At 37.3% G+C, this 23955-nt stretch overlaps 3 protein-coding genes and 1 pseudogene across 5 annotated transcripts in view; 2 read left to right on the forward strand and 2 right to left on the reverse strand.

Moving 5' to 3' along the window:
* LOC115450082 (S-phase kinase-associated protein 2) overlaps positions 1-17028 on the forward strand; it is a 32696-nt gene extending 15668 nt beyond the window's left edge. For both annotated transcript variants that reach the window (XM_037438445.1, XM_037438476.1), the window contains exon 14: positions 16765-17028. The gene's annotated coding sequence lies outside the window, so the exon portion shown is untranslated. The remainder of the gene's footprint in view (positions 1-16764) is intronic.
* LOC115454438 (partner of xrn-2 protein 1-like) lies at positions 532-18453 on the reverse strand. 2 transcript variants are annotated; one of them, XM_037438599.1, is made up of 2 exons: positions 18075-18453; positions 532-1337 (listed from the first exon to the last, which is right to left on the reverse strand). In XM_037438599.1, the coding sequence occupies exons 1-2, from the start codon at positions 18236-18238 to the stop codon at positions 1187-1189; spliced, it is 315 nt and encodes a 104-aa protein (XP_037294496.1). In that variant the 5' UTR covers positions 18239-18453; the 3' UTR covers positions 532-1186. The 2 variants fall into 2 exon arrangements, with proteins under 2 accessions (XP_037294496.1, XP_037294473.1); XM_037438576.1 differs by lacking the exon at positions 532-1337 and adding an exon at positions 17309-17817 and having other exon boundaries at positions 18075-18452.
* Positions 8402-10097, reverse strand: LOC119189307. The gene is made up of 2 exons (XM_037438537.1): positions 8955-10097; positions 8402-8538 (listed from the first exon to the last, which is right to left on the reverse strand). Exons 1-2 carry the CDS (start codon positions 9918-9920, stop codon positions 8533-8535), a joined length of 972 nt encoding a protein of 323 aa, XP_037294434.1. The 5' UTR covers positions 9921-10097; the 3' UTR covers positions 8402-8532.
* A 294-nt stretch (positions 18454-18747) lies between the features above and the next one.
* LOC115452846 lies at positions 18748-23013 on the forward strand (annotated as a pseudogene).
* The last annotated feature ends 942 nt before the right edge of the window (positions 23014-23955 follow it).

Here is a 23955-nt window from a genome sequence, read left to right on the forward strand (position 1 = left end):
CAATTACTCACTGAGATTGAAAACAAAAAACGAGCCACGTGCCGAACGTCGTCGGGAATCAAGGAACATTACTGAAGGCGTAAAGAATCATGTCGGTCATTATAACCGGACATAATTTATTAAAAAGGGGTCACAATAAGCGACATGTCACTGTAAGGGAAGTCATTATATACGACTTTTTTTATAAAGAATCTTATATGAAAACCAAACTTCGTAGTGTAATTACGTCATAATAAGAGGTTGGTCAATATAGGCAGAGTCATAATAAACGGATTATACTGTATTTGTCTGTATGTACCGTGTTTAAAGGGTTTAAAGCTAGCCCATATACTACCCTTTGGTTTTGGGACTATACAGAGGTTTAGGCATTAGTCCACCAACCTCCAGTGCGGGTGGATTTAAAGAAATATATTAGGTGCTATTTTTATCTATATCTAAGGTGGAGTTACATCATAGTTCTGACATACCCCAATATATAATTTAGAAAATGTATTAGTTATAAGGTAAATCGGTGTTTTTATAATAAAAACGTTTTTTACAAAAAGTATTTTTATTTTAAACTCTGAGATAATGGTCCTCCCCGAACAAACAGATTTAACATTCTTTCCTTATATTTATGGCGTAAAAGCAATGGACGGGAATATGCAAAGATTTACGAATTGTTAAAAATAAATGTAAGCCTTTTTGAAAATTCAAAACTGAGAAACTTTTCCTTATTAACTTTTCTATCTAATAGTGTTGGTTGCCAATTACAATGATGTGTACTTTAGAAAATGCATGGAAACAACAATTTTAGTGAAACAAATCAAGTAAATTAAAACAGCATATTGTAGAAATATTATGATGTTTATATTGTTTTAATTTCTTTAATATCGAGATTGTTTGTCGAAAATAGTCATTTATTGATAAATAAATTTCAGTAAAACAATCTAAAAGCATTAAATAAATTCAAAATAGGGGTCTTATGTCAAAATTTCTTGCGAGTCCCTCTAGCACCAGATTTGTACTGTTTTAGTATGGGCCTTGCAGTTGACACATGCCCCTATGCTGGTGTTTATTGAGCGGGACGATAAAAAAGTCCTGCAACTTTAGACGACATCTAAAGTATAGTTTATGGGCTAAGAGGTATTCCATATCATTGATACAGCTGCAGTCATGCTCCTGGTGATAAACTTATTTCTAAGTATTAGTTCTTAAAAGTCCTTTTAGCTTTCTGTTCTGCAGCATCACTGGCTTCCACAAATGTCCTCTTTAGCTTATTCTTCCTACTCTCTTTGTATTTAGCTGACACCTTCACTGCAAGTTTTGCTATGCGTTTCATGGTCTGTGGTGGGTATCTGTAAAAAATATTAAGTTTCGAGAGGATGGTTTTTATTTGCGTGGCTCACTGCTGTCTATCAACAAATATATGACGAAATTAACAGAAACGAAACTAATTACGACCCAAGATAGTGACATTGTAGCCATTATTGGACATATTAATACTTAACATCTCATGTCTTAGGATCGCGAGCGCAGTGGAATACGAAACAATATTTTGTAATTCAAGGTGTTGGTGTTTCTACTGTTTATGCGCTTACTATTAGGCGAACAGCAAGCTCGTCTCATCATTTAAAGCAATAAAAAAATAGTATTATTATACATACCTACAAGCAGTGTTCTTAATATTGTATAAGTTTTTAGACAGAACTATCCCTATGTATGATACATCACAATTTCGCACATGTTAGCTCCTATGCATTAAAACAGGTCCTTTGACATTTCACTGGCTCACTATTACATGGTTCTGCTATATTTTTAGCACGGTCCTATTGGTCATAGCGTGATGTTATATACCCTATAACCTTCCCCGATAAATGCACTATCCAACACTAAAATAATTTCTCAATTCGTACCAGTAGTTCCTAAGATGAGCGCGTTCAAACTCTTCAGCTTTATATAATAGTATAGATGTGTTTATTTTACTTCCAGGAAAATGCACAAATTTAGAAACTTTAAACCTGGCGATGGCTCAAGGCGTCACCGCTGAAGGGTTAGCAAAGTTGTTGAAAGGATGTGTAAAGTGAGTATAACAATAATAACCTTATATTGATATAAAAGGAAAGGTTCGTTCTATAAACCACTATTAAACTGGTGGTAGGTCTCTCATACGTGAGGGTTCGACTGGGTAGGTACCTACCACCGCAATGTCTATTTATGTCAAGCAGCAGAGTGTAGTTACTGTTGTGTTCGGGTTTGAAGGACATTGTAGTCAGTGATAAATAATTGTGAATAGTAGAAAAAATTGTAAATTTAGAGTTACGTAACTTTTGGGAGGGGGGAGGGGGGGGGCGTACTCGAAAACGTTACGGCGCGTTACATGGAGGGCTCGGTGGGTCAAAAATCTTCAAAAATTGCGTTACATAATACTTGAACAGACCCTAATGAGAACAGAGTAGGGTCAAGTGTTCAAGCCTCGTTTCCACCCTAGGAAAGAGCTATTAGGGCACTGAGGAAGCGCGGAACGATGGCCGTGTAGTAAGGCGCCGCGTTAAAATACAAGGATTTCTTTTTTGACACGATTATTTGTTACTCTGGCAATCATTTTATAAAACAATATAAAACATTCCCGCGCTATGTCTCGCTGCACTGCATAGGTTCACCTCGAGCGCATCTACAAACACACTACAGCACCTAACACACACTACCACACTCACACCGTATCAGTATGTACACATTTTGTTCATAATACCAAACACGCACACTAAATATATTCATCACTCTCAGTCTCGTTGGGTTTTACGAGACTTTTTGCATCAATATTTCCTTCTCTCTCACACTCATGGACAGAATATGGCTAAAATTCTACCACATATGTATAGCTGTAGTAGGTTTCTATACTCAGTTTCTATATCAATCAGTACTAAAAAATAACCCAGGCTTTTGCCCGCATAAATATTGTATAAAATTCGAGGTTGCCAAGTTAAACTTACTTTTATTATAGTAGCATTTGTTCTGCGAAATATTCCATATTTAAATTATTACTCTTGTAAATTATTATGATTTTCGCATGATTTTAGTATTACTTCAATTATAATTGCATTATTATATTTATTGTAATGTAATTGCACTATAATTTTACGTATCAAAAAGTTTTTGTCACATTTTGAGCAGTAATTTTATAGAATATTTTTGTTTTCTGAACTGGCAACATCAGTTATTTGTTTTGATTGAGCCGGTGATACATTTTATAAGTATTTGTATTTATTAAGTAGTTTTTTGTTATTTTAAACATTTCAATACAAAGTAAATTAGTTAAAATGATTTTTTGTGATGGTTTAAAGTGTGTGAAAAGTTTTTATCGGCGAGAATAGGTAAATTTGTGAGGTTATGGTGAACAACAACAACTTCATATTAGCTGGCGAATGGCGCGAAATGTACGCCTGACTTCAAGAAACTATAAGGTATTTTCAACAGCATCCAATCCTAATTGTCGTTTTGGATGCTCCTATACGAATAATCATTAAATTGTATTTGTTGTTGTTGCACATTTTCTCGAACGAGGCGAGTGTTTGGAATACATCTGGTTGAAAAGAATGATACCTACATTGTCATCGGTGCTATCAACAGAATATATTCTAAATCACATTCGGTGTTATTGTGAATGCATTTTATTTTATAATTTTGGTAAACGGCGAATTTTAACTAGATTATCTCGTCACTTGAGTAGGTACAGTATGTGGCGAAATTTTTTAATAAATCGTGCGCGTCGACACCAGAGTAATAGTAGTGTTTCTGCTATTTATGAGATTAGTTGATAATTTATACAGTTTATTTGTTCCTACACCACATGAAATTTCCTTCAAACATCACGATGGGTCAAAGCCATCTTTAGATTAAAGTGTCGAATATATTATAAGTTATCTCCGTGGCATAGTTGTATTGCGTGCGCGGCACGACTACCACTCTCCGAGACAGGCAAAGTTATATTCTATACCTATTTTATTTTCTAACGCACATTTTATATGAACCGAAGACGCGATCTTTTTTGGTGCTGTTTTGGTTTGCCCATACCCAAAGCAGTAGGCATGCCACAGAGTGTAGGCTGCGGGGTGTAGTGACTGCAAACATACACTATGCGATCACAATATAACGGACGGAACATAGATCCACGCGTCGCGTAGGTGCGGGCCGGCTGCCGGGACCGCCGAGCGCGGCTCGGGGCGCGTCGCCAGCGCTCGTGCGTCTCCGCCAGCTCCGAGTATTCAGTGATGTTGTCGCGCAGCGCTGCGGCGGCTGTGCTCGCGGTGCGCGCGCGTGGTGGAGCTGGACGCGTCGGACTGCCCGCGGCTGAGCGGCGGCGCGGCGGCGGCGCTGGCGCGGCTGGCGCGCCTCGAACACCTCGCGCTCAGCCGCTGCTACCTCATGTCCGTGCACGCGCTCTCGTGAGTACACGCCAGATATATCCAGGTCATCTCTCGTCAGGCGACATTCTATTGGACCTACTACGTATAAAAAATATCAATTCTATTTACAGATAATTTGCAGTATTTCATGTATATTAGTACCTATATTGTGTCTGGTTGCCACTGTCATACATCAACACCTACATGACAGAGTTTGTTCCTCAACATCTCAGAACAATGACAAGCATAGAAGTAACACTATGACATTCGAGTGTACTCTGTCTTAGACAGCAAGAAATTTAATTGTGTTGCGATCCCTTCTGACATCTTATCGATATCGATAGATGCTTTGTCTATCGGCTATAGTAAATTCACAGACCTGCTAAAATAAACACTTTTCGGTCAGTCAACTACAAACCGTTGCAAATTGGTATTTTAGATAAAGACTAAAAACAGATATCAAAACCCTGATTTGGTATTCTAGTACCAAAAAAGCACTCATTAAGAAGCTGTTAAATTACAATAAACTATATAACTACAGGCTTTCTTCGAATTAAATTTTGTCCAATTTTCATTTGCTATTTACAGCAGTTTCCATGCCTTCCGAAATGTCATTCACACAAAAATAGTTTAGAATTTAGATTATTAAATTAAGAAAATGTTAGAAATTTCAGAAGGAATGGAAACCGCTGACAAACAGACAAACAAGAAATCCAAATCCGAGGCCGAAATTTTGTCTAGGAGAAAGCCAGTACGCCTTCTGTTCTTTTCTGACTTTCTTAGGGATTAAAAGATACCCAAGACGTGGGATTTGACAGAAGCTACTAAAATGGGACAGTAAAATTAAAACACAGCGGTACCATTCATGTCATATATGTTTGATAATATTTTCAATGTTAATAAAACTTTGTCGAAATGCTTAGAGCAAACACGGTGCTGTTTTTTCCAATGCCAATTGGGACGAGCTATGTCAACGATCCATTTTTGCCTCAAAGCATCATCTATGGGGAATCTGCAATGAAACACATTGTATGAAACACACTATGAAAATCAGATAGTTTCCTCGACCCCAGCCTTCGCGTACGGTTTCTGTAGTATTTCTAGGAATTACTGGGAGAATTAATAAAACACAACGTCCGCGTACAAAGTGTATTTCGAACTCATTTCTTAAACCTACCCGCCACCGCTCGTTATAATTCATACGAGTATTTTATACACTACACTCCTCCACACTTACTTTATGAAATTTACAATCAAAGTACTATTCTAATAACAACAATTTTTAACAAATTTGACAATTTATTATCACTCAATACGTAAACTTAACTAACTTAGTAAATAGGCTTAACATTTGTAATTAACAGGATTATTTAACCTACATTGTCTTATGGGCCGAGAGTTTGTGTGATCTTGGCGCTGTTGAGGAAGTCCAAGGGGTTTAGGTTCAAAGGCACCGTCCTCATGACCCTCAATTGCACTAGAAGGCTGCTCCTGAGCCGCTCGTTCGAGTTCCCCAACCGCTAAAGGTGTCGCCCTGGATGTAATGGTCTCGTCCTTGCCATCACTCCCCGGCCCAGATTCGGGCGGACTGGTCATAGGAGAAAGGCATTCCGGGCTTGGGAAGACCAATGAGTTTCTAGTTCTACGCTTTACCTGGTCGATGTGACGATGTACTTGGTTACCCTTTTCATCGGAAACTCTAAAATTAGATGGACCAATCTGTCGTTCTACTTTCCCCGGTAGCCACTTCTCCCCTTTAAGAAATTGCCTATACCAAACTGGTTCTCCCGATACTAAAACCCTCTCCGCCCCACCCGCGTTTTCTACCTGCTGCTTTTGCACCTGATTCATGCGTGATGTTAAATCCGGCTTTAGTATGTCTAACCTCGTTCTTACACGCCTACCTAACATTAGCGTCGCTGGACATTCGCCTGTAGATGAATGGGGGGTATTTCTGTAATACAGTAAGAATGTATATAAAGCTTTCATAATATTCTTTTTCTCGAAATAGGCTTTTTTGATGACTCTTTTAAGCGTTTTAACCGCATTCTCGGCAGCACCATTTGATGCTGGATGATATGGTGCGGTAAATATGTGATCTACCCCATAATTTTTAAGGAATTCTTGAAATTCCGAACTCGTAAACGGTGGACCGTTATCTGTCACTATTTGTCGCGGTATCCCCACCTACTCCAAAGTTCCAGCAATTTAGTAATGGTACTTGTTGCTGTTGTACCAGATACATTAAAAATTTCCACCCACTTTGACATCGAATCAATAACTACTAAATATGTCTGTCCAAAAATAGGTCCCAAGAAGTCTAAATGTAGCCTAGCCCACGGTTTGGACGGCCAGGGCCACGGACGAGGCGCCTGGCGCGGGGGCGCATCGGCATGTGCTGCACATGTCGCGCACTCACGACACATAACCTCGATAGCCTCATCAATACCCGGCCACCACACATAACTTCGGCCTAAACCTTTAGACTTAACAATACCCATGTGAGGTTCATGTAAAATTTTTAGTACCCTTTCCCGACATCCCTCCGGTACTACAACCCTGTGACCCCACATAACGCAACCGAGTTCTTCATATAACTCATTCTTCCTATTAAAATAAGGTTGCATGACACTAATTTCGCAATCCGTAGGCCATCCGTCTCGTATAAATCCTAACAACCTGCCTAAGATAGGGTCTCTAGCAGTACATCTTTTAATTTCGTTATAATCTAATAACAATGTATCCTGCGCAAAATGTAAATAAGTTTGTTCCGGCATCGCAGAAACCGGTTTGTTATCTCTGCGCACGGGCAGTCGTGACAGGCCGTCCGCTGTATTCTCGTCCGTCTTAACGTATTCGATATCATAACTATACGCCGATAAAATAATTGCCCACCTTTGCATCCGACTAGCAGTCATGGTAGGAATGCCCACATGAGGGCCAAAAATCGATACCAGCGGTTTATGATCTGTGCGTAGTACAAAACGTCTACCAAAAACGTATTGATGGAACTTTTCATACAAAATATTATAGCTAATGCCTCTTTATGGATTTGCGAGTAATTTTGTTCCGCTTTGGTAAGTGTCCGCGATACGAACGCGACCGGGCGTTCGGGTCCGCCTCGGCTTCCGCCGCTCGGCTGCGACAACACGCCCCCCAGCCCCACCGCACTTGCGTCACACGTCACAATAAGAGGTTTATTTGGATCATAATGTGCCAAGACCTTTGAACTAGTTAAAATATTTTTAATTCCTATAAAGGCTTCTTCACAGTCTTGTTTCCATTCCCACTTTACATTTTTCCGAAGTAAATTATACAATGGCACTAATCTGAGACTAAAATTCTTAACAAACTTAGCAAAAATTTGCCAACCCCAAAATGAACGTAAGTCAGAGACATTTATTGGTCTAGGAATTTTTACGATCGCTTCGATTTTCGCGGGTCTGCCTTTATACCATCCTTTGAAATTATATATCCTAAATACGATACCTCCTGAGCTATAAAAACGCATTTCGATTTTTTTAATCTTAAGCCACTGTCAAATAGGCGCTTGAATACCATTTCCAAAGCTTCTAAATGTTCTAATTCCGTTTGGCCCCCTATTATGACATCATCAATGAACACCGCCACATTAGGTATACCTGTAAGTAAATTTGTCATAATACGCTGGAATATCCCTGGACTGGACGATAGCCCAAAAACTAAACGGTTATATATAAATAAGCCCCGATGAGTGTTAATAACGGTGTACTTTTTAGAGTCATCCAACTCAATTTGATTATACGATTGAGATAAATCGATTTTACTAAAATACTGACTGCCATTTAATACTACCAGTACATCGTCAATTCTGGGTAACGGATACCGGTCGACCAGCAAAACCGGGTTAACAGTAGTCTTATAGTCTACACAAACCCTGAGTGCCCCATCCGACTTATTTACGGGGACTAGTGGTGATGCCCACTCCGAACAATCGACTGGTTCAATTATTCCATCGCGAAGCATCGCGTCAATCTCGGCGTCGACGCGCTCGCGCAGCGCAAATGGCAATGGGCGCGCGCGATGGAATACCGGCGCCGCCCCTTCCCGCACCCGTAGCGTTGCCTTGCCCCCCGTGAACTTCCCCAGGCTACCGTCGAACAAATTCTTATACCTGTCCAACAATATCTCAATTTTATTATTTAGTTTTACACTCTTGTTATGAAACACACTGCAACTATCATTCCGACTAGTTATAATATTACGTCTTTTAACAATATTCGTTTTTAATTCAGGGACTGAGATTCTCAGCTCTGCAAGCCACTGTCTACCTAACAAGGAAGCAGTACCCCCACTGATAATAAATAACTCTAAATTTTTGGTTATACTACCGTGTGTAACTAAGGGCTTTATGACACCTAACGGTTGAATTTTTGAACCATCTATGAATTTTAAACATAAATTATACGGTCGTATAGGCCGATGTCTAAAATGTTCATCATAAGTATTTTTACTGATGCACGATATAGCCGTTCCAGTGTCTATTTCCATATTAATGACCTCGCCGTCCAGTGAAATGGGATAACTCACCGCCTTGTAATCCCGCAAATTTAAGTGATGTAAATCCATGCTGGCGTCCTCCACCTCCTCCGATGATCGATCGCTAACATCGACCTCCCCATAGTGGAACTTCCTATCACTATAGTATTCACCACGCACTGATCCACGAGCTGCTTTCGGACACATCCGGCGCAGATGACCCGCATTTTTGCACCTGCTGCAGACGAAATATCGGAATCTACACCCCTCATATAGATGACTCGTCGACCCACAGCCCTTGCAGGAATCGTTGTTGACACGATTCGGAAGCTGCGTTTCCACCACCGCAACCTTATGTGCGCCTTTCCAGACCGCGCCGCCGCGACCCGGTCGCGTGTGACGCCCGCCGCTTCCGCGTACGCTTTGTCCCCGGGCCGTTACCTGCGCCGATATTTTGTGCACTTTGGCATTTTCCAACACCTCTGACCCGCTTCCCGCCTCCACCGCCGCTGCATCTCGCTCTGCTGCTTCTAATGACGTCGCTAGTCTTACTGCACTTACAAAATCTATATTTCCGTCCTCCGCAAACAACCGTTGTCGCATTATGTCCCCCTTAAGTCCGCAAACAAACTGATCCCGTAAATTCCCGTTTAATTCCTCCTTAAACTCGCACTTCCTGGCCAATTTTTTTAATTCAGCCACATAATCCGCAATACTTTCCTCAGGAAGCTGTCTCCGCTGTCTGAATCTGTACCTTTCCGCGAGCACTGACGGAGTTGGCTGTAGGTGTTGACGCAGCAAGTCACTGGCTCCATCAAATGTTAGTTCCGCCGGTTTCTTCGGACTTGCCAGGTTTACCAAGAGTTCGTACGCTTCATCTCCCATTGCTGATATCATTGTAGGCAGCTTCAACTCATCTTTGATATCGTTTGCCTTAAAATACATCTCGAGTCGATCCACGTATGATGACCACGTACCCGACTGAATGTCAAACTCGCGAATTTTACCAATAGACATTGTTCTGTATACTATTTCCTGCACTATCCAGAATTTTCCTCGTCGCCAATGTAGTATTTCTAGGAATTACTGGGAGAATTAATAAAACACAACGTCCGCGTACAAAGTGTATTTCGAACTCATTTCTTAAACCTACCCGCCACCGCTCGTTATAATTCATACGAGTATTTTATACACTACAGTTTCCAAGTGGCTTTTACCACTACACCACCGTATATTGAAAGTAAAAGACAATTTATGCAAAATAGTAAACTACAATATACCAACATTTATGTTATCGAAAGAATATGCAGCACAACACTATTGAACACGACTACGTAAACTGGTAAAAATGAATAATACTTAATAATGACTGCATCAAATGACCAACAGCAAATTATAATATGACTACAGCATAATAAAGTATAATTAATAATACTTTATGCACTTATGTACAGGGTTTAAGCAAATATATTAGGTTTTTTGTTTACTCACCGATGGAAGCTGATGATTTCAGGTTCATTTTCTTTACGAGAAGAATGAGATTTACACCCCACAATAACGCAGGCCATTGCTTGTTCCTAGGGCTATATTTTACTTAAACAGCACTGTGTATTAATTAAAATTAACAACAAAAATATTACACAACATGTAGCCACTTTTGAAAAGCACGCGCTGAAGTATAACGTAACTCAATTGTGTGGGCGCGTTTATGACGTTGTTTTAAGGTTGGCAAGTTGAAACACTTGACATTTTATTTGCTTTTTAAATCGGCATCATAAAGAGGACCAAAGGTAACCATTTGATTATTTTAAAGTGTACGCAAGCCGACCTTAGCAACATAATATTTGTCTCGTTCTTTTCAACGGTTTTGATCTATTTGAAAAAATAGGATAAGTATATGAGGGTAATTTAGATTCCTTCTATGCTTGTTCTTGTTCTGTGCCCAACATCCCCGCTAGTAGTGCTGACGAATATGTTACTAGTGTTGCATATCGACAGTCTGCAATCGATAGATAATCGATTATCTATCGATAAAGGTAAAAACAATAGTATCGATTGTCTATCGATAATATTGTCGCGTGTCAATACTATTGACAGTAATGCATTTAATAGCATCGATGGTTTCGACAGTATTGACATAGGCAATACAATCGATATCCTGAATAGTTTTCGAGGTCCACCACCGATAGTCAGACTATCGTTGGTTCTGCGACACTATACTCCCGCCGGAAGACTCTGCAGCCTTCACAGTGGCGGACGAGCGTGTGTAACCGTGTGGTTGTCCCGCAGCCAGCTGTCGGGCGCGGCGTCGCTGCAGTACCTGGAGGTGTGGGGCATGCTGCACAGCGCGCCGCTGGCCGCGCTGCGCGCCGCGCTGCCCGCCGTGCACCTCAACCACTTCATGTTCAGGTGGCGGGACGTGCGCTGTGTACTTGTACAGCGGACAACACTTGTTACAGCGACCTTACATATTCATACAAACACATATTTACAAAATTAAAAACGTGCAAATCAATATGGAAAGAATGTCAAGTATTTTACATTAGTGTTTTGCTATTTGACGGTAGATTGAGTAACTATAACATAAGCGTAAAATTATTGTATGACGATCTTCCCAATGTTCGCTCTATATGATCTTAGAACCCTAGTTAAGAATCACATTTCATTACACTCCGTTATTTATTAATTTTTCATTGGTGCTCCGCTCCTATTGATCGTAGCGTGATGTTATATAGCGTATCGCCTACCTCGATAAATGTGCTCTCCAAAACGAAAAAAATTTTTCACACACTATCATTTTTGTAACCATACTAAAGTGAGGTGTACGGATCGCAATACAATTCAGTTGAACACAGTTAGTGTTCGGAACATCACATCTAGTGTGTACTACATATATGTATATCGATGGCCGTATTACAGTTGATTGGGTAAATTTGTGTTTTAACTAAGCATAGCTTTCCAAAATATTAATAAGTAAGACTGTAAATGCCTACTTGAGATTCTATTCAAAGGTGAAAATGATTCATTGTTACGGCCCTAAGTCACCCATTCACAGATGGTATTCTTCCCGATCTTTATCAAATGTTTGTCGATTTAATGTAAATATTTACCTATGATGAATAAAAATAATATTTTGTTCCCACAGCGCCATCGCGAGACCAACAGTGGGCACAAGGCGGACGTCGATATGGGGCTTAAGAACTAGAGACTGAATATTTATAATTACCGACGTCAAGATATGTTCGACGTTGTCACACGTCCATGACGGCATAGCACGTTTTTGTTGCTAACTTCGCTATATGTTACACAACGCCTTCTTCAAGGGTAGGCAGAGATTATCAACAACGTTAAGAGACGTTCGACGTGATTATACGGCTAAAGCGGCATAGTACGTTTTTATTACTAGCTTGATTACCAAATTACACAAAATCATTATAAATTGTAACCTATGTGTTATTCTGATGTATAACCAATGTTACTGTAAAGTTTCATCCAAATCCGTTCAGTAGTTTTTTCGTGAAAGAGGAACTAACATACATCCTCACAAACTTTTGCATTTATAATACAAATAGGATTATATGAAACTCCTTTCTAATCTTTATAAGTTTCCTTACTCCTGAGGTCCCTAATACGAACGGAATTAGTGAAAATTAATTATATAAAAATGCATTTAAAAACTTGCTTTGCCGTTCTAATGATTTAAGCTAAAGTCGTGTTTCACAAGTTTTGAGTGAATTTTATTTGTATTAATGTATACAGTACTAGTTCCACCATGGGATAGATTATAGCAACTGTATTTAATCGGGTTATTTGAGAGGACGAAACACCGACACAGCGGAATAGCTGAAGTGGCAGTGAACACAGCTCGCAGAACTGTAGGCAGATGGGGCAAACAGTTCTCGAGTGGAGATCACTCACTACAAGCGCAGCGTCGGACCTCCACCTACAAGGGTCCACTTCATAGAGGTCGCAGGAACACGGATGCAGAGTTTCCATAGCTCTGGAAATCTTTAGGGGAGGCCTATGTTCAGTGGACTGGCTTTGAATGACGAGACAAGCTTGTTCGCCTGATGGTAAGCGATACCTATAAACAGTAGAAACACCATCCTGAATTAAAAAGTGTTTGGTATTCCACTGGGCTCGCCATGAGACATGAGATGTTAATTATGACCAGCAGTTACACTACAATGTTCAAACCGTGACAAGTAACATTTACTCAGAGTTGTGAAACACACCCTTAATGACGTAAATTTGAGATATATTTATATAATTATAACAGTTAATATTCGTAGTTATACATTGTTTTATTACGGACAAAGTATTTGGTAAATTGATAGTTTATAGCAGAGGTTCTCAAACTATATTGTAGAACACTTCCAAAACTTTGTTGGCTCCGGTGGACCCCTGCAGCTAAATTTATTATATTCCCCAGAATTTGCAAGTGTTTACATGTAACAGTCGACGAGCTTCTTACAATATCTGCCTACAATAGGTGAAGTCAAGCCATTTTAGTTCTTTACTATCAAACTAGATACATTTCCGTAGACCCTCGCTTATAAATTGTGAACCTCCATTCTTTGATCGTCAACGTAGACCCCTAGGGCTCCACCTGGACCACTTTGGTAATCAATTATAGACCAGGTAAATAAAACACCTCTCCATGTTTTTAAATTATGTTATACTGACCTTAACTTTAAAACGATCATCAAGCAGGTGTTTTATTTTAATGGTCAGTTTATAATGTTAACATGTCCAGGATCAGGCAAAAGTAATATTAATTATTGCACTAGCCGTCTAGATCTCGTTTGTAAGAGCAGGTGTTTTATTTACTGGTCACTACTCATGTACCCTGTGGCGAATATTGTAAATGATTCAATCTCGGATTATATACTTAGTCTGGCCATAAATACTGTTACACTTAATTATAAAAAAATATTACATTTGAATTTCGAATCTGTCATTTTTATACGATTGTTCATTGTGTTTTCTCATTTTGGCGCCAATACATTGTAAAATATTTTGCGATATTAAAATGGTGTGGGGTGATAAAGAGAACCGAATCGCTGTGATAGCATTACACAAAGTAGGTATGGAGCCAAATGCAATTTTTAAAACTCTCCATACACTTGGTATTAGTAAAATGTTTGTGTACCGGGCTATTAATAGGTACAATGAGACCTCCTCTGTTTGTGACAGAAAAGATCTGGCCGTCCACGTAGTGTTCGTACGAAAAAGGTGGTCAAAGCAGTAAGGGAAAGAATTCGAAGAAATCCTGTCCGAAAGCAAAAGATTTTATCTCGGGAAATGAAGATAGCACCTAGAACCATGTCGCGTATTTTAAAAGATGACTTAGGACTTGCAGCCTATAAGAGACGCACTGGCCATTTCTTAACTGATAATTTAAAGAAGAATAGGGTGGTAAAATCGAAACAACTACTGAAGCGGTACGCAAAGGGAGGTCACAGAAAAATTTTGTTTACGGATGAGAAAATTTTTACAATTGAGCAACATTTTAACAAACAAAATGACCGTATTTATGCTCAAAGCTCTAAGGAAGCTTCCCAATTAGTCGACAGAGTGCAACGTGGACATTATCCGACTTCAGTGATGGTTTGGTGGGGTGTTAGCTATGAAGGAGTGACTGAGCCATATTTTTGTGAAAAGGTATCAAAACATCGGCACAAGTGTATCAAGATACCATTCTTGAGAAGGTAGTTAAGCCCCTTAACATCACCATGTTCAATAACCAAGTATGGTCCTTCCAGCAAGACTCGGCGCCGGGTCATAAAGCTCGGTCCACGCAGTCTTGGTTGGAATCGAACGTTTCGGACTTCATCAGAGCTGAAGACTGGCCGTCGTCTAGTCCCGATCTTAATCCGCTGGATTATGATTTGTGGTCAGTTTTAGAGAGTACAGCTTGCTCTAAACGCCATGATAATTTGGAGTCCCTAAAACAATCTATACGATTGGCAGTGAAGAATTTTCCCATGGAAAGAGTGCGTGCTTCTATTGATAACTGGCCTCATCGTTTAAAGGACTGTATTGCAGCCAATGGAGACCACTTCGAATAAGCTTTTTATATTTTTAATTGTTTTATATTTATGTATTAAACTGACACACTGTAAAAGTAATAAATGTTATTTGCAGTTAACAATTTTCTTTTTTCTTTATTACAATATTTATGGCAAGACTAGGTATATGTGCACATCAAAGGGTCCCCACTGCACCTGATGGTAAGTGGAGGCGACGTCGTCTGACGAGAGATGATTACCCCTCAGTCGTCACAATTATGCCGGCCTGTTGGATATACACTATGGCGGGTTTTAACACCTTGTGTGCGGTCGCTATCCGGGCGGATATTAAATATATCCTAGCACCTTTGAATGGTTATAAACTATGCATTTATATTTCTGCCTATACCTCTGAAGATAAGGCAATTGTAAAGGTTAATTCACATTATTTATTACACTTTATTATATTAAAATTATTGTACAATTGGCAAGGGCCTGTTCTTAAGTTTCGTCCAATGTAAAGTCGTGTTGCAAGTTCTTGCAGCAATATATTGCGCATGAACTTCCACATGCGTTTACACTAGCAACATTAATATACAATTTAACTCGCTGCAACTGTTGCAAGCTTAAAAGTGTTCATAAATCAGCTTGCTGTGATTATTTACATGAAGAAAATTGCTTAGATAACTTCTGCAAGTGTGATTGCAAATCTATTCCCGTTTTATATGGGGACTGGGTTTTGTAAGCAACTCCGCTCGCTTGAAAACAATATGTTATGAAGCAGAATGCTTGAACGCGCTGATCTCCGGTATTACTAAAATAATCTTCCTTTCTACTAATAGGAAGCTACGTTATTCTTGAATGGTATAGGCTTTTGTCCCGGAGAAACATTTCAAGCAGGCAGAGCTGAAGGCAAAAGCTAGTGTTAATTGTAAATAATAACCCAGGTTAGGGGCCGTTCAAGTATTACGTAACTCAATTTGGGGGGAGGGGGGTCTTGTAACACGTTACGATGTGCAGGGGCGGGAGGGGGTCTCGTACAAAGCGTTATGTAACATTGTTTTTTTTTATTTTAAAACAATAACAAAGGTATTTTAGCGACTTTCCGGTATTTTGCGTAAAATAATTGTGAATATTAGAAAAAAATTGAACTTTAGAGTTACATAACTTTTGGAGGGGAGGCGGGCGTACGGGAAAATGTTACGGCGCGTAACATGCGGGGGTGGGGGGGTCAAAAATCTTCAAAAATTGCGTTGCGTAATGCTTGAACGGCCCCTTAACCGAAACTTATGAAATACTAAGTACATAGATATTTGAATTAATAGTAGTTAATCGTTTTATATTCAAGCCAAAAGATTCAAATCCATTTATTATTCCAAAATGGGGTAGTTTTCTCCTAAATGTTGTAACCCAAAATCATTGGGGATTTACGTTTTAGATATACGTAAACGCAATAAAAGATGGGTAAACATAATCAAAGTTAGTTGTAAAATATTCTTGGGGTATATCAGAGCTTTCTCTTTCGACAAGTGCAGCTGTACCCGACTGTTTTTATATGGGTCACAAATACGTCTTATAATGCCTTAGTCTATAATGTTAGTTGACCTACTTAGTACTAGAAACGTTATTAAATGTAAGATTATAATCAACTCATCTTTGCAGAGATCTCAAAGAATTTTGAGAGAAATAATTATTTCATATTTTGAAGTTAGATCATTTGCATAAGCTCAGTGGGCCTCAGGGGCTGTATAGCTGGTCTAAGGGCAACATACAAGGCTGTGTACAGAGAAGTATTGGCTCTTAAACTCATGTAAACAATATTTCTTACACGATTTGATCAAGGAACATAGGTATTTGTCTGTATGTACCGTGTTTAAAGGGTTTAAAGCTAGCCCATATACTACCCTTTGGTTTTGGGACTATACAGAGGTTTAGGCATTAGTCCACCAACCTCCTGTGCGGGTGGATTTAAAGAAATATATTAGGTGCTATTTTTATCTATATCTAAGGTGGAGTTACACCATAGTTCTGACATACCCCAATATATAATTTAGAAAATGTATTAGTTATAAGGTAAATCGGTGTTTTTATAATAAAAACGTTTTTTACAAAAAGTATTTTTATTTTAAATTCTGAGATAATGGTCCTCCCCGAACAAACAGATTTAACATTCTTTCCTTATATTTATGGCGTAAAAGCAATGGACGGGAATATGCAAAGATTTACGAATTGTTAAAAAATGTAAGCCTTTTTGAAAATTCAAAACTGAGAAACTTTTCCTTATTAACTTTTCTATCTAATAGTGTTGGTTGCCAATTACAATGATGTGTACTTTAGAAAATGCATGGAAACAACAATTTTAGTGAAACAAATCAAGCAAATTAAAACAGCATATTGTAGAAATATTATGATGTTTATTTCGTTTTAATTTCTTTAATATCGAGATTGTTTGTCGAAAATAGTCATTTATTGATAAATAAATTTCAGTAAAACAATCTAAAAGCATTAAATAAATTCAAAATAGGGGTCTTAGTCAAAATTTCTTGCGAGTCCCTCTAGCACCAGATTTGTACTGTTTTAGTATGGGCCTTGCAGTTGACACATGCCCCTATGCTGGTGTTTATTGAGCGGGACGAAAAAAAAGTCCTGCAGCTTTGGACGACATCTTAACTATAGTGTATGGGCTAAGAGAGGTTCCATATCATTGATACAGCTGCAGTCATGTCTCTGGTGACAAACTTATTTCTAAGTATTAGTTCTTAAAAGTCCTTTTAGCTTTCTGTTCTGCAGCATCACTGGCTTCCACAAATGTCCTCTTTAGCTTATTCTTCCTACTCTCTTTGTATTTAGCTGATACCTTCTCTGCAAGTTTTGCTATGCGTTTCATAGTCTGTGGTGGGTATCTGTAAAAAAAAATTGTTTTGAGAGGATGGTTTTTATTTTATTTGCGTGGCTCACTGCTGTCAATCATCAAATATATGACGAAATTAACAGAAAAGATAAACTAATTACGAGCAAACACAGATAGTGACATTGTAGCCAGTGTAACTACTGGACATATTAAGACTTCTCATGACTCAGGATGCAAGTGCAGTGGAATACCGAACGACTTCAGCCTTCTGAACAAGTTATAAAAAAAGTAATGATAAAAAAAACAAACCTGCAACCTAAAAACTCAACGTTCGTAAATATCTGCGCCAAGGTTATCAGCTCGTCCTCCTCGAACTTGTCTTTGTGTTCCATCATGAAGCTCTTACGTACCTCCCATTGTTCATCAGACTCGTGTTCGCTGCGAAGGGAATCTATGTCGATTTTGGTCTTCATTTTTAGATTTCGAGGTTATGTTAATGTTTGTAATGTATTCCAATATCAATGATTCCAAATTAAAATTTTGTTGTTTTCAATAATTGTTGGCTGAGGAAGATGTTTCTTTCACTTTTGTAATATTTACTTAAATCTTTTTTTGATCAAGAAATATTTTGTTTGTTATGATCAGCTGATGACGCCGTGACAACTTTGGTGACAAGTGTGTCGTAAGTGATGTCCCCGTTACATCACACACTTAATCACATTTATTCGAAAATCGATATAAAATCATGATTAAAAATAATCGACTATGTCAATGAAATGTATGTTGAGTATCGATATTCTAGTATAATGTGCGCATCTCTATCGGTCACTGACCTTCGTTAGAGTTCAGTGCCCACAAGTGGGATCGATGACCCAGAGACAGAACACAGCCATTCCGTTCCACGTAAAATAACAATTTATTATAAGAACAGCTGAGAACTTCAAACAATTCCCATTTTTAACACTGGCAACCTGTTATTGACGTATAACCCTAACAAGTTAAACAGTTGATTTCTTAATTCGAAATTACATCAAATTACACGACCGAAATGTAAGAATCAGCGCCATTCAAATTAGCCACATAATACAAAGTGTTCAGACAAGTAGTTTTGTTTGTTATCATACAAAGACAGTTTTAAATATTATTTTTCAACTTTTTTATTTAAAAATGAAGGTATTTGTGAAAGGATTAACCATATTTATTATTTCTAAATGACGTGAAATGTACAAAAGTGCCGTTTGCCAGCAATAAACGTGTTGCAGGTAAATTATAATCAGTCTTTGTTTTACTTAAAGTTTTCTACGGAATTAATTTATTCTGCTCTAATTATACTGGAAGCGTTTTTGAAAGTATTTTACCGTGGAGTAGCGCAAAAATGGCGTTTTCATTTCGTAGAATGCTTTCGAATATAAGTTATTTTACAAAACCGAACGATGAAAACGAAATACCGAGCGAAGTATCTTCGAGGCGCCGTCATACAACATTCCCGAGCGAAGAAACAAATTTAAATTTCGAACGAACAGAACCCGATTCTACTTCGAAGCAAAGTTTGAAACTTCCCGAGAGCGTTCGAAACTTCGGCGCAAAAAAAGGTTCATTTTCCGACACAGATATATTAACAGTTAACACGGATACTAAAAAGCGAAGATGTAAGAAATTAAAATTGGATATTAAGAAAGCCAGTAGGTCCATGATGGAGTCCCTTAACAGATCTGATAATGAAGACAGCTCCAATATAGAAAACACTCCGAAACACATTCTCCTCAACTGCAAAAGTGCTGATATTTTTAGCGAGAAATTAAAGAAATTTAATTTCGACAGATCCTTCGATATTTCTGACACAGATTCATACACAGAAGAGAATATAGATATAGATTCTATCACTGATAATACGGATACAGAGATATCTGGGGAAGAAACTACCATTAAAATGTGTAGGAAGGTTGACGAAGCTCCGTCAGCTACCCCAGAATCCTTCGGTGATGTGGAAGATAAGAACGAAGAGGAGCGCATGACTCTACTCCTTAACTACCAAATGAAGTTAGAGAAGATTGAAAGTTTCCTTCAAAAACTGCTGTCCGAATTTCAGTTTCACATCGAAGTATCAAAGATATTCAACTCAAAGTCCATAGCAACAGCACCTGAACGAGCACCAGTTCTCGGAGAGATATCTCATGTCGACATCTCACGCGGAGTTAGTCCATGGAACATCATAATGGATAAAGAAGACCAGTTATCCAAGAACAAGCTCAAGAAACAACTGTTATCTATGAAAGAGAATATAGACAACTTTGTCAAAGTCCATTTCCAGAATGAGGACACGAGGAGGTTCCTATCACGGCAACGTAGAAGCATCACTTTCGACATGCACAAAGGCCACAGGATCCACAAACAGAACAAAGTAAGCATTAAAAAGAAGATGAAGCACTACGATTTTTCCAGACTTGCGCGAAGCGATGGTGAATTTATTTAGCACTGATGATGAGAGGGACGTAAACCTCTCCCTCACACCTGTGTTAAGCATTGAAGATGTCAGTTCACCGAAGTGTACTTGCAAATGCCACCAACCAGACCCCGCTACACCTATAGAAACAAACCAATCTATATCGTCCTCTCTCGGCAACTTTACGCTCGACTCAACAACATTATCAGCCTATTCAGAGACACTAGAAGAGATGAGTTACAACAGTTTTCAAGACTCGAGTCTGTATTCAACTTTACTCGACAAAACAGCTGTTGAGAGACTTACATTTTACATCCAAGTTCACTCAATCCAAATCAACTGCGAGTTAAACTGTGGTTATGAGTCTAAAAATAACATAGTTTTCTACTGTCAGTCTTGTAAAGTAAGCTTGTGTGATGAATATGATCTTTTAAAGCATGTTTTATGTCAAAAACATTGTGAGAAAATTCATTTTTTGTACAAGACAGCGTATATTAAGAAGTGTGTAGCCACTGGACAGGAGATAATGCCCAGCACAGTTCTTAATCCAATGACAATGTACAGGGATGATAACAAAATAGTCTGCTTTGGAGACGCTGTGTACGCCTGTTCATTGTGTTTTGAGAATTTAATCATTGGAGAATCAGTGTTAATGGCTCACTGTTCCGATAAGCTTCATGCTAGCAGGAAGGAAAGACTGGTAGAATACTTCGAGTAATTAATGTTAAATGTTAAGTATGGCTTCAGTTTGTAATATTCTACAGATGACATTTTTTTAATATCATAAATAATGCTGAATAAATTAGTGTAGTTCACAAAAACAAGCTACAAATGAAATTTCAAATAGTTATATTAAGTTTTACAATCCAGTTCTTACCTATTTAATACCAGTAAATCCTTTAAGATTTTTTTTATAATTTTTAATTTTTTTTTTATTATGTAAATTTTTTCGCTAAGGGTCTTTTTGGACTCCAAAATAGTTAAATTAGAAAGTGTAAAATATTGTGATGTCTTAAGCAATAAGTTTTAGAGTGGAAACCAAACTTGATCTCTTATAATTTTCCGTAGCATGAATGCATGATATTAATTATTAATTAATTTGTAATGTTGTGAACTTGCATATTAAATTATAATAATACTAATTTTAATTTCGAATTACTAATTATAACTTTTTTTGGGGTAACAAGTAATTAGGTAACAAATTTTAATAAAAAAAATAACTATGAAAAAGACATGCCAACAAAATTATACAAAAATAGGCAGCTTTTATGTTCATTTTTGAAGTCAAGTTTTAATTTTATTGCTTTTTACATTCTCAAGAAGAATGGAGGGTCAGATTTAAAAAAAAAATCATTATATGTGCCCAATTTTAATTAAAAAATTACTATGAAAAACACTTGCCGCCAAAATTTGAATAACTAAATAAGCAATATTTAAGGTCATTTAATTTTGAAACCAAATATTTTTTACTCAAGGTTTATTGTTTTTTGCATTCTCAAGTAGAATGTAGGTTCACATTCCGCCTAAGGCGATTTTTTAAAATATTTAATATTTCATTTTCCATAACTAATATAATTAACATGTTTCAAATAAGACTCCGATCTATTCTATAAAACTTGAACTTTATCTTTGACTCGTGTAATTATTCTAGAATAATATTTAAAGTTAACAACATTACATATTAATACTACTATAGATGAAAAAATGGGTAAGTCATAAAACTGTACTAATACATTAAATTAAAAAAAAAATAAAAAAATTAGTATGAAAAAATATTGAATGCAATATATCTCTTACTAAAATATGAGTTGAAAAGATAAAAGCGTTTATTAATAAATAAAATTTTGATAATTGACTGATGCTGGTCGCAAAATAAATACATCAATATTGATTTACCCATTTTTTCGCAAACCTTTTGACTTCCTATGAAAGACTGATTTTACTTTTTTTATTTTCGTAAATTATAGATCTCTTATTTTAATGTTTCCAAAGCTTTTTATTTAGAAAAGCGAATAATATTATAATAAGTTAGGTGCTGTAGTATAGATTACGTTCATATGTTGATGAAGGTCGTGGATGAATATTTAGATATGTTTTACAGTGCCCATGAAACAAATTTTTATTTCTTTCTTTTATATAAAAATCCATTAAATATTATACCTTTGTCCGGTTAATTCTATATTTAGGTATATATTTTATTAAAAAAAATAAATTTACGCAAATAGTATTAAAAAAATACTTTCATAAGTGCCGTATCCGATGAATTGTCAAAGATAGTAAACGATGCATGTAATAAGTGACGTCATCGTCACTGCATTGCATTTGTAAGAGGGAGACAGACAGATTAAATGACGACCTAATTCCATTCTCATACAAACATTTTATGTTAATTGCTCTTCCTAACTAAATTAATTAAATTAAAAGTTTCCTAGTTCTCTGTCTGGTGCCACTTTTGTGTTTAAAATCGATTTATCGTATCCAGTGTGTGAAATCAATTATCGTCTCTATGTATTGAGAAAATGTATGGCAATTTGCGACGTATATTGTGTGGCATTTTTATTGTATTTATCGCAATGTGTAACGAATTTTAATTTTATCACATAATAGTTTCTGATAACAAATATTTTGAAGAAATAAATCTCGAATTACTTGGCGTTAGCAATAGAAATATGATTAAATATAAGCATCACCTTTATGTACTGTCTAAGATCGGCATATCTAAAAATTACATCTGTTTTGATCTTCATAACTCAGTCAATTATACACGACTACTGCCAATTTGATGAATTAAAACTATTAAATTTATTTTCTTTTTTTTTTCTTTTTCCCAATATTCTATATATTTTTATTTTTTCAAAGATATTACTAAGGTACATTTTTTATTTTAAAATTCATTGTATTACATTATACAACTTCATCAGTCACTGCCTCATTGTACTTATTGTTCAATGTAAGAAAAAATATAACTTTACAGAACGAAAAAAACAGGTTTACTGTCCATCCCGAAATATAGAAATTAACCAGGCGCGTGTAAGAAAAATAGCCAATGGCGGAGGGTGAAATTTATACGCAAGAGAACCCGACAAAATACATAGGTATTAACCCATTTAGTATCGGAATGTTTGCCGGCAAAAATGACAGTTACATGACATTACGCGTGTCACGGAAAAATAACCTTATTATGTAGTATATAAGGTTATATTCCCGTGACACACGTAATGTCATGTAGCTGTCATGTTTGCCGGCAAACATTCCGCTGGTAAATGAGATATTCATAAATGTGGTCTGCAAATCGTTCTAATGATAATTAGATTCTACATAAAGGAAAGCCGATAGGAATCGGATTATATGGACCATTCGCCACTCTAATTTAGCATCATAAACTATTATACTGGTGGTAGGTCTCTCATATGTGAGAGTCCGCCTGGGTAGGTACCATCGCAATGTCTATTTCTGTCAAGCAGTGTGTAATCATTGTTGTGTTCCGGTTTGAAGAACATTGTAGCGAGTGTAACTACTGGACATAATAATTAACATCTCATGTCTCAGGATGGCGAGCGCAGTGGAATACCAAACAATACTTTGTCATTCAAGGTGTTGGTGTTTCTCCTGTTTATGGATCAGGCAAACGCCAAGCTCGTCTCGTCATACAAAGAAATAAAAATAAAAACCTATTTTCTGTGTGATAATTACAAATGTAAATAAACTAGACCTCTGTCAATTCATCTCATCTGGAACCAATCTAAT

The sequence above is a fragment of the Manduca sexta genome, chromosome 1, assembly GCF_014839805.1.
Source record: "Manduca sexta isolate Smith_Timp_Sample1 chromosome 1, JHU_Msex_v1.0, whole genome shotgun sequence".
Classification (NCBI taxonomy): domain Eukaryota; kingdom Metazoa; phylum Arthropoda; class Insecta; order Lepidoptera; family Sphingidae; genus Manduca; species Manduca sexta.

Bases quoted from the DNA above. Each gene is read 5' to 3' on its own strand.
- LOC119189307 (XM_037438537.1), bottom strand. From the start codon at position 9,920: ATGTCTATTGGTAAAATTCGCGAGTTTGACATTCAGTCGGGTACGTGG.
- LOC115454438 (XM_037438599.1), bottom strand. From the start codon at position 18,238: ATGAAGACCAAAATCGACATAGATTCCCTTCGCAGCGAACACGAGTCT. The intron at 1,338-18,074 runs GTTTGTTTTTTT...TATTTTTTACAG, and splicing joins GTTGAGTTTTTAGGTTGCAG to ATACCCACCACAGACCATGA.